Raw genomic sequence first — 17602 nt, forward strand, 5'->3', positions numbered from 1 at the left:
TCAAATTTAGTTGTCATGGATGCAGAAAAATATCACAATTGCACTTGGAGACAAACTCCACACAAGATATGAGAAAAACCACAAGTCAACTTGAAAATCCGAGAAACACAATTTGGAAATGTAGAAACTCAGTCCAAGTATCCGAAAATCAACCCAAATAACAAACTTTTGGCCCTGTATCGGTCAGAATTACACTGTATCGGCTCTGAATTGCACTGTTTCAACCTATATCGGCTCTGAACCGGTTGGTATCGGCTCAAAACCAACTTGTATCGCGTCTGTATCAGCCTGTATCAGCTTGAAACTTGCTGGTATCGGTCTGTATCGGGTATCGGCCGAAACCTACTTCAACCTAAACTTAAAATCGGATTAGGTTATCCCTAATGAGAATAAGTGGTCTAGGAATTACCTCATCCTCGTTATCAAATAGGTGTTATTATGGATTAGGAACAAGCTCTTACTCCAGGTTGGGGTTATCCGCACTTGAGGATGAGATTGCTTATCCCTGCAACCAAACACTCCGTCCCTTTGATGTTGCCTGGGACAGGTAGCACTTTCAACGGCCGCTGATAGCTGCTAGGATGCTTAGAAAACGATGATTACCTTGGATCCAATAGTAGAAGCTACTGTTGAGCTTAGATCTAACGACAAAATTGAGATTGAACACCAAATATTACTCCGATCGAACACCACAAACTACTCCGGCGAGCTCAGACGACAATGTCTCTGATACCATGTAGACACTTATGGAGGGAAAATACTTCACATTACTTGTTCATTGATGTAAAACAACATATATATACTACATACAATTGATGATTATACCGTCACAAGTTACACTTATTACAACTATGTTCTCTAACAAAACGTCACCACTAAAGTATCTTTTCTCGAATAAAATGACAATCAATCTCTATATGCTTAGTCCTTACATGAGAGAGAGACAAAATTAAAGGCATTCTGTAATGCGGCTTGATTATCACTAAACAACAGGAGAGGAGTAGGAGTTTGGAAGCCAATCTATTGAAGAAAGTGTTGTAACCACGTCAACTCACTAGTAGCTTGAGCCATTGGCCTGTATTTAGCTTCTGCACTAGAACGAGCTACTACTGTTTGTTTCTTACTCTAACCAAATTACCTCTAAAAAATGTATAGTATCTAGTAACATCTTCTATCTGAAAGAGAACCTGCCCAATCAACATCTGTAAAAGCTTCTAGGCGAAGTTGTCCATTTGCCCTATATAGCAATCAAAGACTTGAAGCTCGTTTAAGATAGCGAAGAATATGGGTTACAACATCCCAATGTGAGACCCATGGAACTTCCAAGAACCGACTCACTAGACTCACTGCATAAGACATGTCAGGTCTAGTGATAGTAAAATAATTCAACTTTCCAACAAGTCGACAATACCTGCTTGGATCTTCAAATAATTCTCCCTTGTCCTTAAAGAACTTACAATTTGGATCCATTTGAGTATCAATAGGCTGGGCATCCAATAAACCATTTTCTTCAAATAAGTCAAGTACATACTTCCTCTTAGATAGTCTATTACCCTTCTTAAACCTACCAACTTCAATCCCAAAAAAGTATCTAAGTTTTCCTAAATCTTTGGCATGAAACCAATCCTACAAAAACTTTTTCTACCTATTAATCTACCTGGTATGGGGGGTCTAGGACTAAAAGACCAACCTTGTTAGCACTTACCTGATTAAGCCAGTCACATCAAGCTGGTTGTCCTTTAAATGCTTAGTTTGATAAATTATTTTGGAGAATAGTAATGGCCTGATGGGTCAATTTAATTTGTTTAGTTTTCTGAACTTACAGGTACGCTTGGATGCTGCCACAGTAGTGGGACTTTTGGCATTCTTCATAAACTACAAGTTTGAGGACCTCTTATCTTCGCCGTATGTATTTCTTACTTCTCATGAAATAGCTCTTGGAATTTGGCATGAAATTGCTCTTGCAAAAAAGGGTAATCAATCCTGACAGCAAATTTCTTCTCAAATACAGATGAATTCTGATGGTGTCAATGATCACTGAATCTTATGTTGAAAGTTCAATTTTTTAAGCACCTAAAAAAGCTAAAAGCTCACTTTTTTAAAAGCACCAAATTGACACTTATGTTGAAAAGCTCTTGCAGATAACGTAAAAACCATCATAGCTAACTTTAAAAGCGGTTTAGGTATATGTTTACTAAATAGTAAACAAAATTTTAATAGTAGAACTTTTTAACAAAATGTCACGAGCCATGATATAGCAGGAGCTTTGGAAAAGCTGTCTCTATGAAGTGAAGTGGCTTCTACAGTTAGGCCTCAAAAGGAAGAGCATTCATGATGTCCACCTCTGAGGAGCTCTTTGCTCTTGCATTGATTGTTCTCGAGTGGAGGTCCTATCTTTTGAGAAACTTTTGTGGTTAGGACTGATCAACAAAGTCTCAAATACCTACATGATCATAAGGTAGGTATGCCGATGCAACAAAAGTGGATCATTAAACTTCTCGACTATGATTTTATACTAGAATATAAGAAGGGAACTGAGAATAGAGTAACTGATGCCTTGTCTAGAAGAGGAAATGAAGATGAATGCCCAGTATCCTTAACTACTTTCCCTACAATAAGCTGGATGGACGATCTTATGACAGCATGTGGCTGATGACCACTTGCAGGTACTTATATCCCTTTTCCAAGAGGGCCAGCTATCACCACAATACTCTATGAGGGATGGACTACTCCTATACAAAAATCGAATTTGCATACCCCATCATGAATTTAACAATAGACTACACAACAACCCTTGGGTTGGGCATTCAGGATATGATAAGTCAATACATAGAGGGAGTAGGAATTCTTTTGGCTGAGACTTAAGAAGGATGTGACAAAATTTATCAAAAATTGCGACTTATGCCAAAGAGTCAAGGTTGATAATACCCTCCCTAGTGGTCTGCTACAGCCATTACCAGTCCCAACTTGGCCTTAGACTCACATAACAATAGACTTCATTGAGGAGCTGCCTAATTCCCATGGCTACAATAGACTCACTAGGTACAACCATTTTGCCCCCACTAATCCACCCCTATACAACTAAGACTGTGGTTGAAATCTTCCTCAAACATATCTTTAAACTCCATGGTCTACCTATTTCAATCAACTCAGATTGAGACGGCACCTTCACTAGCAATTTTTGACAGAAATTCTTTACTCTCCAAGAGGTCCAAATGGCAATTAGTACTGCATACCACCCCCAAAACTGATGGGCAGATCGAGGCATTCAATAAAACCTTAGAAAATTAACTACAGTGCTTCATTGGAGATTGACCAAAAGACTGGTCCTCACGGTTTCAATGGCAGAATGACGGTATAATACTACCGCCACATGTCCACCAAGCTTACCCCATTCGAGGTTCTTTATGAGTACCCACCTCCTAGGATCCTCAACTATGTACTAGGTTTTCCTGAATGTATGCTTTGGAGACCACACATCAATCCCGAGATCAAATATTGCAACTCCTATGCCATAATTTGCACAAGGCCCAAGATTGCATGAAACAATATGCAAACTTGATTTGAAAGGAGTAGCAATTTGATGTTGGGGAATGGGTATACCTTCATCCCCAATCATGCTGGCAGCTCTTGGTGTCTCACAAGCGTAATCTTAAGCTAGTTGCCCGTTTCTTTGGCCCCTTGCAGATTTTGCAGAAGGTAGGAGCCATCGCCTACAAACTTGATCTCTCCTTCACAGCCCAAATACATCCATTTTCCATGTTTCCCAACTCAAAAATAAGTTAAGCTTGAAGATCATGGCATTGCCAGCACTACCACCATTCGATTCCATGGGGATCATTAAACCAGGGCCCAAAGAAGTCTTGGGCCACCAAGTGAAAAAATCATAAAACTGCCGCAGGTGGAGCTCTCGATTCGTTGGCAAGGCTAGGGTACCGACAACGCCACATGGGAAACATACACTCAGCTCAAGGAAGCCTGCCCACACCTTGTGGGCAAGGTGTTTTAATGGGGATGGTCCATGACCTAGTAGGAGGTCATACCTTGGGTGAGAAATCAATGAATACCAAGAAATCTAACAACCTCCTAGATTCCCAGACACTGAACCAATACTAGAAGTAGGAAAATAACAACATAAGATTCAATACTCAAATTATTGACCCGAAAGGCTTGCTGGACTTAACTAAGGTAAAGTAAACAGCGGTCCAACCCAAAGAATTACCCTTACTCGGTTGCCCTTTCATGAATCGATCAATACAATAAAAGACTTGGCTTGACTGGCCCAATAGACTCCAAGCTAAAGACATGTGCAACTAAGGAAGATACACATGCTTCTTCCACTTCTGATAGTCTCTGGAACCTAGGGCATAGGAAGATAAATGGAGGGGCAGCAGTTTGAGAGGTCTCACGGTGGCTGACCTGCTGGGAAGAGGGGCTACCTGAATCTCCATATGTGTCTTAAGTATATGTATATATTTGGCACCTAGGGCATAGGAAGGAGAACCATGCATTGGGATTCTTTTTTTTATAACATGGGCAGAGTCTCACATTTGGGCTTAAGTCTTGGGTCTTCCACATGAGTTTTGGGTCTTGGGTTCGTCCATGGGTCACTAGAGGACTTAATAAATGAGTTGGCCCATTTAGTAGGCCTAATCAAATTCCAGGGTTTGTCTGTAATATCATGGGCCAAGTCACTTAACAAACCCTAATGGACTGATCTTAAATTCCAAAATGAGCCCAACTTGTCTAATAAATACTTATGGGCTTTTATATAAATTCTTAGGCCTAATACCAATTAAGTATTGGCCCATTTGCTCCATAAATATTAAATTGGTTTTAGTCCAATTATTGAGCCCAATAAAAATCTTAATCGATCATAATAAGTTTTGGGCCATGACCTATTCAAAATTACTCCATAAATCTCAACTTTGCTTCCCAAAAATATTGGCCCATTTAACCATCCAAAAATCATTCTCTAAACCTCAATGGGCCTTAAAAATAAACTTTCGGTTCTATGAGCCAAATTAAATTTCCTAGCCAACCTCAATAAACAATAGCTCATTGGCTTCCGCTTATCCAATATGGCCCATTAAACATAATGTAGGCCAAATAAAATTATTCATATTTTCACCCTACTAAAATGTTTGGCCTCGTCACTACACTTGTATTGGAGGCAGGCTAGTCCTCAAACCTAGCCAAACTTCAGTCAAATTGTCCATCTCATTTCCTTTCTCGATTTCCATTTCAAATCTATATATTTCCAAATTCGCGGGTATATCACAGCTATTATCAGAAAAATCTTGATCCAAAAACAGAAAGTATGGCCAAAGGTACTCACGTGTGTAGTCAGATGCAAGAATCGGTGGCTGCTTTGGAAAGATTAACTGATGAATCGATTGATTCTTTGCGGAAAACCACTGAAAGTCATCAGCAGATGTTTGAGGCAATTTGTCAGCAATTGGCAGTCATTATGCAATGGATGGATCACAGTGAATCATCCAGTAGAAGTCAGCATTACCTGCATGAAGAGGAATCCTTGTATCAAGAAGAGGATCGGAAAGAAAGCAATAGGATTCTGCAGAGAGAATTGGAAGAAGGAGCTGGTAGTATCTACAGCAAAGCAGTGAGGCTGGACTTTCCAAGGTTTGATGGTGAGGATCCTACGGGAGACTGTACATGCAACTCAATTTATTAGGTTCCATCGAAAACCTGCACAACACAACACTTTGTTGTCCTCTTTTCACATGGAAGGGAGAGCATTGATTTGGTTCCAATACCTTGAGGGGACGGGAACCTTTGTTAATTCCCAGCCTTTGTCAAGGCTTTGTTGTTGCGATTTGGACCAAATGCTTATGATGATCCAATGGAAACTTTAATAGAGTTATATCAAACTGGTTCAGTGATAGGCCACGTCGTTCATCAAGATTCCATAAACCAAATCCCAAATATTTGGGATGATCTGGTACGTGAGGAACCGGAATGCATGGGGCGCGACTGGGTCAGCAGGAATTTACGCATGAAGTGCGCATGAAGCCTCGCACGAACGCACGAAGCCGACTGGGTCAGCGCGCAGGAAGCACGCACGAACGCCTGAAGCGGAAGAAAGAAGAGTCTGCAGAAGAAAGGGTCTTCAGTACTTACGTTTCTGTTAGTTTCATTTTGATTTTACGTTCTGTTTTATTTGTTTTATGCTCTGTTTCATGAGCAATATTTTCGGTTCTTAGTCCGCAAGTTTGGTTCTTAGTCCGCAAGTTGAGTCCGCAAGTTTCCTTTTATTTAGTCCGCAAGTTTCCTTTTATTTCGGGGTGTAAGCTACCTAATTCTGCTATTTAAGCAGACGTGAATGATGAATGAAGGGCATAAAAATCAATTGAGTCAAATTGTGGTACATTCTCACCCGAAGAGAATACAGTTTTCCTTTAGTATTTTCTGTTCTCTACATTTGGGACCTATCATTCAGCGGAGGAGTATACAAGCCAGTTTGAGGTGCTATCTAACAGGCTCAAAGGCCTCTCAGAAAATTACAAATTGAGCTGTTTTTTAAGTGGACTTAAGGAAGAGATACATCTTCCAGAAATCTGAGATATCATTGAATGTTATTACAGTTTCAGTGAGTTCGAGAACCATAAGGTTAATTGAAAGGTTGGGAAATCAATCTGTGGTAATTTTAGTAGATACACGAAGTAGTCATAACTTCACTTCCTTGATCCCCCCCCCAATGTTAAGCAGTTACATTTTCCAGATGATGTGTTCTATAGATTGGCGTGTGGGTGCTAAACTGAATGTCCAAGGGGTGACCTCCTTCACAGGCCTATTTGTATTGGTCTTAGCTGGATGTGATATCGTTTTGGGAATACAGTGGCTCAGCACCCTTGGCATATTAATTGGAACCTAAAGGAGCTTATTATAGCTGTAGAGGCCTAGACCCTTTACAAAGATTTTTAATATGTGATTTTGCTAATTAGCACAATATTTTGAACAATGTTTTATAAGCACTACCTGTGACTTGCTTTTATTTTAATAAAGCTTGGTCTTTCTATGTTTTATGGGATCTTTTATATCTAGCTCATTTAAAATTATTTTAAATGGAGGGGGTGTTAAATCTCTGTATTGAATTTACTTCAATCAACAATCAAGGAAGGTTGCGTTCAAACAACTCCACAATCACATTATCAATAGAATAAAAAGAAAGAACACAATTAACCAATTAATAAAATTTCGCGGCACATCGCATGGCTGCACTATTAGTTCCTGCAGAAGTAGGAATAATGGCATCATAGCAAACTGGTCTTTAAAAGTTACCTGCACATGATCTTATCACTTTACTGGATTTCATCTGTAGTGGCCTAGGAAAAAATGCTACTTGGATGAATTAATCTATATTTTGTTTATTTATCCAAACAATATCTGCTGCAGAACAGAGTTCTTGAAGAGGATCTTGTTTCCCTTCTTCTTTGCAGTTATTTTTTATTGATCAGTTAGGTTCATTTATGGATTGGGGAATTTATATATGTTGAACTGCCTCTTTTCTGCTTCCTTTGACTTGTTTTATTCTATAGTAGCAGTCTAATAACATATTTTTGTCTTCAACTTTCTCCATGAAAATTGCTGGTTAACAATATGTTGTTTTAATTTTCATGTCAGATCAGCAATCTTTCTTGATGTGGTTGCTATCAGTGCTCTTATAATTTATGTGACTCGTGTGGCTCTAGGATACAAGCAGACATGGGATAGGTACCAAGTGAGTCAATTCAATTAATTTTGTGCAGTCTTGGACATGGTTATGGTGTAAATATATACTTTTATTACTACTTATAAAAAAAATATACACTTTTATTACTAAATATTTTAAGCTACACATGAAATTCTAAAAACCTCCCCTTTGTTACAGTTATTGGTGAACAAGACACTTTACGAGAAAACCTTGGCAAGTGGCTTTGGCTCAGTGCATTTTCTTTTGGATGCTTCTGAACAGCAGCAAGTGAGAGTTCTTTTGGTTATTATAATCACTGTTATTAATTCTTAATATTTATGTGACATAAGGATTGTAAAGCTTATTTGTTAATCCATAATACCATTGTTTTTTACTAATGGAATGCAGGACACCTATCCTCCTAGTAGATAACATCTTTTTTGTTTTTTTAAATCAGCCAAAGTCTTTAGGATTGATTGTCTTCTGTCTTGGTTCGCAATGACAGTATTACTCTTTATTAAACCAAGATATGTCATTCCCAGAGCCTTACTAAGCTACTTGTTACCTTTTCTAACCCTTCATTTGGCAATTGAGCTTCACATTCTTTTTTACCAGGGCACTTAATTTGGTCTGATGCCATGTTGGTATAATGATAAATAGGACCGTATAAGTTATTAATCCAGTTGATTCATTTGAAGGATGCTTGTTTTCTCCAATATTGTAATGCAAATGGATGAAAACTTAAACAGAAACTAATTGAATATATTACATGTTGACAATATCAACCGGCTTTATTTGGTCTATGTTAGAAGTTGAGCAATGTGACTTTAAATTTAACCCAATTTTTTTTAACTCATTTCATCTAATCATTACAACTTTTTCAAATTCTCACACAATAAAATAAACAATTCAACTTTTTCAAATCTTAAAATAAAAAAATATATATATTTTAACAATATTTTATTCAACTTTCATCTCATCTGCGAAAACAAACGAGGCAACAATTTTAAATAATATTTAAAGAAGTTTGGGTGCTTGACACAAAGTTGCTGGATGCTAGCAAACTGCTTGGCTTGATGGGAATATTTTGAAAAGTTTCTGATGAAGACAGGATGGATGCAGGCAAAGTTTAGCTTCTTTTTTCTAGAGTGTTCTTTCTGATGATTATGCCAACATATAACATTCTCTGTATACCCTCATTTATATGCAGTACAAGGAAGCCATTTTGGCCTATGCAATCCTTCTCAGAGCAGAGAAGGGCCAGGTTGGGTTTTCCCATCTCATTCTGATGTTTCTACACTTTTGACGCTTTATACAGAAGCTAGTATGCTTTATACAGAACTTTTCCCATCTCTCAAGAAATTTTCTTCGTGCAGGCCCCTTGTTGCCGAAGTGTTGGAGACAAATGTGAGAGATTCATGTATGATGCTTTTAAAGTAAAGGTATCAAGATGACTGTACTATCTATTATTGGCCGTTTCAGTACTTTCTTTTAAGAAGAGAGACTCCTTGCGCTGTTGATAAGTGGGTTTTTGCAGGTCGAAATGCCAATTGACAAGGCTATTGATACCTTGATGAGACTTGGCCTTGTAACTGAAACTTCTATCGATGGAAGTAACAGACTGCGGGCTGTTCCCTGTCCAAAGGCATACGAGGGCCTTAAAGAACGATGGAATAGTTTGCTCAGATAGTTCGATTGTTAATATCTAGGGTCAATTTTCACACTAGCGTCTACGAATTAAATTTTTGTAAAATATGTTAGAAATGATGGTCTTCTTTTAATTTTCTTTTTTTATTATTTCATCAAAGGTATTTGAATTTTGAAGTTTGTTTCATAGGAGAACCAGAAGTAAATTTCTCAGTGGGTATCCTATGAGGGACGGGTACTATATACCATGTGATATTGTGGTACTATTGAAAGCTCCGGAGTCAAAAATTTCAAACTCCGTTAGTTTGCACTTTGCTCTGAATAGGTTTGCAACTTTGGAAAAGCAAACTGTCACAAATGTGATAGACTCCATTCAGCTTAGATTGGGGTGCACACACCAAGACATCATGATAGTACCATGAGAAGCCCCCAAGTGAAAAAATCCAATCTCATAGGTTTTCAACTTTGCTCTCAAAAGGTTTGAAACATTGTAAAATTTTGAGCCAACTCAACTCAAGGGATAGGGAGAACATACCACGAGATTATGGTGGTAATAGAACCTTCGAACTCAAAAATTGCAACCTTGTGTGTTTGCTACTTTGCTTTGAATAGGTTCGAAGCTTTGGAAAAGCAAAGTTCCTCGAATGTGACCGACTCTGTTTTGCACGGGGATTGGGTACATATATGGTAATTGTGTCCGTTTGGATAGAGAGATGATATGAGATAAGTTGAAATGATTTGTAAATAGTAGTGAGATTATTAGTTGAAATTAGATGAAATGAAATGAGATAGTTTCATCTCACCACTATATCCAACACAGGCACTAGTCTCCCCTAGGATAACAGTAAAACGTGGATTCCAAAAAATGGAGGGACTGTTATTCTACTAACCTTGTCTTTAAAAACAATTTTTACTTAATGAAGCACCAGGTATAAAATATTCACTTTTATAAAATAACATATACTTTATAAAATTGAAAGAGTCTGTAGAAGTATTTATTAATATTTCTCAACTCTTTTTCTATCAAAAGAATAAAATAAAACCTCTTTACATGATTTGGGCTTCTACCTCTTCTCCCTCCCTAAACCAAGTATTTCCTGTAGTTTCAAACCTCACTTTAAGCTTCACCTAGTAGAGTCACACATTTAAAACAGAAACAAGTGGAATACTCAGTAAGAACTACTACATATTATAAACTTCTGAGAACATATTATGGTCAGGGTCTAGTTCCTCAATTATCCTCAGCCAAGAGTTAGAATTCATCACTATCTTTTGGTTCTGTCACAACTTTTGCCGTTTCGGAAGGAATGACAGCTTGAACCACTATAGTGAGACTCGTTGAACTTTCAGTAAGTTAACAACCAATATACATAGAGATAATATGAACATGACAGATAATAAATATGCAATGCTTGTATGTGATGCAGAAAAAATTTATTTGTCTCCCATCTACATTTTTCACAATCTTTCAAAAAACTTTGATATACATTTTCTTATCGAGAATATTTCATACTTCATATTTGTGATAACCCAGTCTAATATTGGTCCTTACTCATATTTATTTTATTTCCTGTTTTAATTCAAATGGACTTGATTGGAGAGGTTAAGGGTGTAAGATTGACTTAGGCAATGATCTATTGATGCAATAGGCGCCCAAGCCCAACACCTAGTCATTTATGCCCTTTAAGGGTTTAGGGTTTGGAAAGGACCTAATTAGGGTTTGGATTAAGTGAAAGGCGCCACTTGGATGGAAGACCCTTGAGTTTTCCTAAGATGTAATCATTAGATCCATAGGGAATGGGAGATTCGGTTCACAAGGGGATGTGTCTCTTGGCAAACATGCAAGATGACTTCTAGAAGAAATTACATGAGAGAAGGAGTTTGGTTATGGCCATTGTCACGCATAAGTAGGGCTTTAAGGTTTTTAGAAGAAGTAATGATGAGGAAGGTGAAGAGGACTTTGGGAAGAGCCACACGCCACTCATGATGGCTTCTAGAAGAATCCATGGATGAAAACAAGACGAGGGATTTTGGTTAGGGTAAGAGTCAAATGCCTACCTTATGCCATTTGGCAACCATTCATTATCTTTCCCTTAGGTTTAATGAATCTAGACAAAAAATGAATGAAGGGGAGGCATGAAGTTTCAGTCACCCTAAAGGAGGTGCCACATGTCCTCCATGCAAGGGAGACCTTTAGGCTTCCAAGAGAAAGCAATGATGAAAGGAAGGGGAAGAGATTTTCGACTGGGGCTAGAAGAAAGAATACACTTGGTCCCCATGCAAGAGATGTTGGTGACTTTACACTTTTCTAGAAGATAGGAGAGAGAGTAAGTGGGGGGAACAAAAAGCACTTAAATGGAGCATTAAATGGCCAATGCCCATACACATGCTAGAGGGAGATCAAATGTCATTTTGTCTATTTTCATATTTCACTCTCTATTTTCCTTCTATCTCGCCCACTCTAGGAGAAAGCCAAGCATTTTTTCCTTCCAACTAAACACCCTCTATGCACAAGCATTGGAAGAAAGATTTGGACATCATGTTGGAGAGGCTAGCACGGTGAGGATCTTCATGTTTCTATCTCTTCTCATTAACACGCATGCACTTACAAGGGATTTTGAGTTGACAAAGATTCGGCTTGAGAGAAGAGTAAGGGACGTGTGTTATGGTGTTGTTGTGAATCTTATGGGATTTATGGAGTATTCGGTTCAACCATGCTTAATCAATATGGGTTGTCTAGGATTTTTCTCCAAGAACCCGAATCATCAATGGCCAAATAGACATGAAGGAACCCTTGTAGGGTTAGGTCACTTTCGACCACCACTAGGGTTTCCATGAAGGTCTTCCTTCTAGTAAGACACAAGTTAGAAATCCTTGCATATCTGCAAGAAACTTTTGGCCATAGAGTTGACACAAGTGTACTCCTTTCCAACAATGCACACAAACTGCCATTAGAGCTACAACGATCAACTAGCACCAAACCAATATGGGTTCTACCGAGTAAGGAAAGTGCTAAATATCATTCAGCCTAGGGTTTCCTCAAGGCATGAGTCTATGAGGCTCAAGGTAAGGGAAGGGTCACAAAGTGAGAAAAGAAACCCTAGAACCGAATAGGGTTAAGCCCTATAACAGACACACATTTGGTTTGAAGTATTGTTGATTTTGATAAGTCTAATGATTGAAATATTCACTTTCAGCTTACTTGATCGTCAGAAAATAATACTTTTGAAGTTTTATAACTTAGCATCTAACTTACTCCTAGATAATGTATTTATGTCATATGTAAACTTCCTATTTTGTCACTCAAATTGGATTATGGAATTGTCACTTGTCACATGCTATGATTTATATCTTATATGTACATGCCATGCTCAAAAGATGTTTATTGATTCAAATGACATGTTTGAAAAATGGTGTATGCTTTGTCGAGCTTCCATGTGTTATATGTAACACCCGGACCCAATATTGATATAGTTGGACTTTGGATTTTATTTATTTATTTGAGCTTTATTTTTTTAAAAATTTTTATATTACGGACTTGAGCAGTGATTTATTTTATTTTATTTTTCTGCACACGTTTATTTATTTGTTTATTTTTTATCCGCATGTATCATTTTTGTTTTTTTTTTTATTTCTCTTTCGGTCTTTATCTCTTATTTTTCCCATAAGTTTGTTTTTCTCATGCACGTCGTGCATGCTCGCACACAACTCATCTTCATCCGCTCACACATCTCCTCCTCTAGGGTTTTCTTTTCTTATTCATCCACCTATATATATTTATATATATATATATATATATATATATATATACGTATTCGAAGAAAGCTTCCGCCGTTGCCCTCCTACTCGAAACCTTAGCCTAGCATTTTTTTTCCTCCTCTTTGCAAACAGCGCTCACCCTCTAGCTCGGTCTCAACCCACGCCGTCCCAGCATCACCGCAGCCTGCCCTCACCCTTTCGGAAAGCACCATGCCAGTTTAACAGAAAGCCTCTGCCTTCCTACTCTGCGTAGCTTGCACCGAGTTGCATGCCGCGGGAAGCATCGCAGCCGTCTTACCGATGAACCTGGTCTACACCTCCTTAAGCCGCCGTGAACCCAAACGGAACCACCGCTGACCATCACCAAGAAAAATAGGAGAGCCCCTGTTTCTCCTCTCAAAAACAGAGCATCACCACTTTTTCGGTTGGTCACCACCGTACGTCGGGAAAACTATTGGGCTAGCCACAGAATCCGCCGTTGGTCACCTTTCCATCAGCCTCGAGCCGCCTCAGTTCTGTCTTGTCCCTCGCGGTGAGCTTTTTCCGAACGCTTGCACTGCTTCTCCGTCTTCTTTGTTTCTATCTCACCGTGTTTTTCTTTCTCTCTCTCTCTCTCTCTTCCAGTGCACCGCCGCAGTGCCTCACCACCGTGACCTTCTTCGCGCATAGCTCCTCCCTTGGCGGTGAGTACCTCGCGCCCCTGTTCTCACGGTTGTGCACCAAGACTGCGCAAATGCAATTCCAGTATACGTAAACTTTTTTGTTGCATAGTTTTTGAATAAGGAATTACAGTTTTACCCTTAGTTTTAGAATGTGTTCAAGTTGATATTTTTGGTCTGTTTTTACGTGGTTTATACGGGTGGTATAAGAAAAGTTTACAGAAATAAATAGGATTTTCAAATTGTACTTTGGTAACAAATTATTTTAGTAATTGTGAAATTTTATTTTAAACTTTTAAATTACGATTAAAGCTTTTTGTTTATTATTATTTAATGAAATTTTTACTTGTACTTACCTTAAACCACTTAAAGTATTTTAACATGTTATTAAGTAAATGTTTATTTTAACAGTAAACAATATTGGTGTATTGTTGTTATTTCTACTTTTTAGATATATTTTAGTCTTTTTAATAATAGTTATGGTTTATTTTAAAATATTTTGGGATAATTATATTACTTAGTATTAAGCTTCATAAGTTTTTTCATTAGTGAATAGGTCTGACTTTTAAATGTTTTAGTCATAGTATTAAATGAGAAATTCTATTTGCAGTCCTGAAGTGGAGACTGCATGTGCAGGCACATGCTTAAATGAGAGAAAACATTATTTTAGGAGGGATAATTTTGTAATTTTACAAAATTTTAAAGTTAAAATAGCCTAGGCCTGCACATGCAGTCCCCAAATGGGGACTGTACCTAGCATTGCTCGTATTAAATTAGCATTGACGATTTTAGAAAGTGATGATTGGTAATTTTAGGTTTTGAGGAATTAAATAGATTATTTTATAAGCTTAGGATTAAAGATCGAAATACGTGATTAATTGGAATTTTATGAGAATTACGTGATTATTTTATAGGTGACGATTAATTATTGTTCGACGTTTTTGAGGAATTTTGAAAAAAGCAAAGAAGTTCAGGTAAGCGGGGTTCCTATGCTAGACTTTGCATTTAAAATAAAATGAGCTGAGGTTATTTTTTGGAAAATATACATATTTGATGTTGAAAAGAAATTTGAACTGCCTCAGTTATTTGTTCTACATTACTCATGAGATTCTGTTTAAGAAGAAATTATTTTCTGTCATGACTGGTGTAGACATGAGCTTATTTTTGACATTTTGTTTCTGAACTTTGAAAAAGAGAGCGAATATGAAATTTTGTGCATAAATTATGTTGTGTAATGATTTTGTTCTGTTCTGAAGATTTTCTGTACTCTGATATGATCTGATGTGATTTCTGAAAACCTCTGGCATAACATTCTGTTTCTGTTTCTATTCCGTTCTGACCTCACCACGGGTGTAAAACTGTGGCCTCCGTTCGGGTTGGTACCAACTTTTCTGTTTCTGGTGCACCCACTTTGAAAACAAAGTGGTTTTCTGCGTGATCTTTCCTATATGCACACTCGGGGCTCCGAGAATGAATAAGGGGAAGATTCACATTCTATTTCTGCTCGGTTGGCTACCGAGGTTTGCACAACCCTACCACGGGGGTTAAACATGGTACTTGTTCTGATTTGATAAGATAAGATGTGATGTTTCAATTTATGCTATGCCAAAGGGATTTTGATTATGAATATTTTTGAACTTTCGCTCTGATATTTTTGATAATATGTTCTGACGCTGCATTTTGAAAACATTATTCTGATTCTGCATTCTAAAAGAAAATATTTTTTGTTTTGCATTCTGAACTCTGTAAATGCTCATGTTTACATACTAGTATATGTCCTCTGCTTACTGAGTTGTTGATAACTCACTCCTTATCTCCATATATTTTTTCAGATAATTTTGATGGTTCAGCTGGAGAACAAGAGTAGAAAGTTTTAGCAGGTGTGATGATCAGAGTGGAATAAGTGCCCGAGGGTACAAGTGCTTATTTGAGAGCCGTAGGTAGTAAACTGAATTTATGTTTCGGATATTTTGATTTGATGAGTTAAGGATAATTTCGAGTTTTAGAGAGTTTTTAATTTATGTTATTGAGATTTTCTTTATTTGAGAGCCGTAGTTAGTAAACTGAATTTATGTTTCGGATATTTTGATTTTATGAGTTAAGGATAATTTCGAGTTTTAGAGAGTTTTTAATTTATGTTATTGAGATTTTCTTTATTTGAGAGCCGTAGTTAGTAAACTGAATTTATGTTTCGGATATTTTGATTTTATGAGTTAAGGATAATTTCGAGTTTTAGAGAGTTTTTAATTTATGTTATTGAGATTTTCTTTATTGTCCCCATGGAGGAACTTAGATATTTAGATTGATCAATTTGATTAATATTTATTGGATTTTTCGGATTTTATAGTTGTATTATTTAAGTTGATTTGAGGTATTAAGAGTTAACTCTCCGGACCTCCTGGAACGGGGCGTTACATTATACTCAGTATATATTTCTGTATGTTCTAATTCTTTCAAGATGTAATTCTTTCAAGATGTAAAAGTGAGGCACTCTTTGTATGTGGCATAAGTATATGACATTGTTGCGTGAAAGTTACATGGTCACATGCCATATGATTTTCGGGTTGTGCATTAAAAAGATGGTTTTGTCACAACTCAAATGCTAGGATGGGGGAATATCCTAGTGGAACTTCTCTGTCCACTTTGGAGTGCTTAAATTGGAGTGATAACTCCTGGATTGGCGAAACACAGTCAACAGACTTCGAATGTGTTATTTTTAAAGGACTCCGGAGTGAAGTAGCACCTAATACTAGTGGGTGCAACACATTGGAAATGCGGTGAAGACGAATTGCGAATTGCCGTATCATATGGTCTCTGACGTACTTACACCTGGTCAAGAGGGCCGGCAATGTGATGCGGTAACTAGCAAGGAGCCCACGATGCATATGGGAGCTGTGAGGTATCCACCCATATTGTTATATGGATTAACAGTTATAAATGATTGAAATAAATTGAAAAATGATGTCTTACATGATTATTTGTCATTTTGTTACATGAATACATGGTCAACATTTTGAAAAGATCACGTGCAAGAAATAAATAAATTTTTGGTCAAGTTCATGTGCATGCATTCATACTCATGGTTTGCTTATACATGCTTATATTTTCTTCTTGTGTGTTATTGGTTTAACTTGTTGAGATTTCTTGAAATCTCACTGTGGTAATTTCCACTACTATTTCCCTGAAATGATAGAAGTTGTTACAGGATTAAAAGACACTGCTCAGGATAGACGAGTTGCCTAACCTCATTGAGGATGAGTTTACAATGAAGGCTCAATATCATTTAGCTATTTCTGGTCTAAAAGCTACCTCGCTTTTTCTCAAGGAGATTCAGGATATCCTAAATGAATATTACATACCGCAATGGGCACCTGAGCTTGAGGAAGCTCTTACTCTAGAGAACTGATTGGAGTACGTGAAAGACTACATAATTCAGGTGTAACAGCTTGCTAGAAATTCAATAGTGAAATTTCTATAGGCTTTAGGATTTTCGTGAAAACTTACGATTTTCACGAATCGACCAATCGCGTAGGTTTTAGTTTGTCACCATAGTTAGTGTTACCACTCATTATGGTACCTGAAGTACAATTTTATTTATTTAAGATAGTTAGAAGTGTCAGAATATGATATGGTCTACGTTATTAGACTTAGAGAAATATTTAGGATTTAATGGCGCAATAAACCCATTTCTAATTTTTGGATGAAACGTTTGTTTGAAAACTCATTTTGATGATTTCGAGGCACTTCGGAGTTGAATTTTGATAAATGAATTGCAATGTTAGGATAGTATGCTTATTTAGGAACTTTCCGTACAAAGTTTATTTTTCACTTTTTAGAAGTGAAT

General features: G+C 37.3%; 1 protein-coding gene across 3 annotated transcripts in view; it reads left to right on the forward strand.

Moving 5' to 3' along the window:
- LOC109021288 overlaps positions 1-9650 on the forward strand; it is a 43438-nt gene extending 33788 nt beyond the window's left edge. For 2 of the 3 annotated variants that reach the window (XM_035683371.1, XM_035683372.1), the window contains exons 9-14: positions 1826-1905; positions 7645-7741; positions 7892-7981; positions 8904-8957; positions 9070-9135; positions 9231-9650. In XM_035683371.1, coding sequence (XP_035539264.1) covers positions 1826-1905; positions 7645-7741; positions 7892-7981; positions 8904-8957; positions 9070-9135; positions 9231-9383 — 540 coding nt within the window. In that variant the 3' untranslated portion in view covers positions 9384-9650. The remainder of the gene's footprint in view (positions 1-1825; positions 1906-7644; positions 7742-7891; positions 7982-8903; positions 8958-9069; positions 9136-9230) is intronic. The other variant, XR_004797759.1, reaches the window with a different exon arrangement.
- Positions 9651-17602: the final 7952 nt, after the last annotated feature.

Source organism: Juglans regia, chromosome 12 (genome assembly GCF_001411555.2).
Source record: "Juglans regia cultivar Chandler chromosome 12, Walnut 2.0, whole genome shotgun sequence".
Taxonomy (NCBI): domain Eukaryota; kingdom Viridiplantae; phylum Streptophyta; class Magnoliopsida; order Fagales; family Juglandaceae; genus Juglans; species Juglans regia.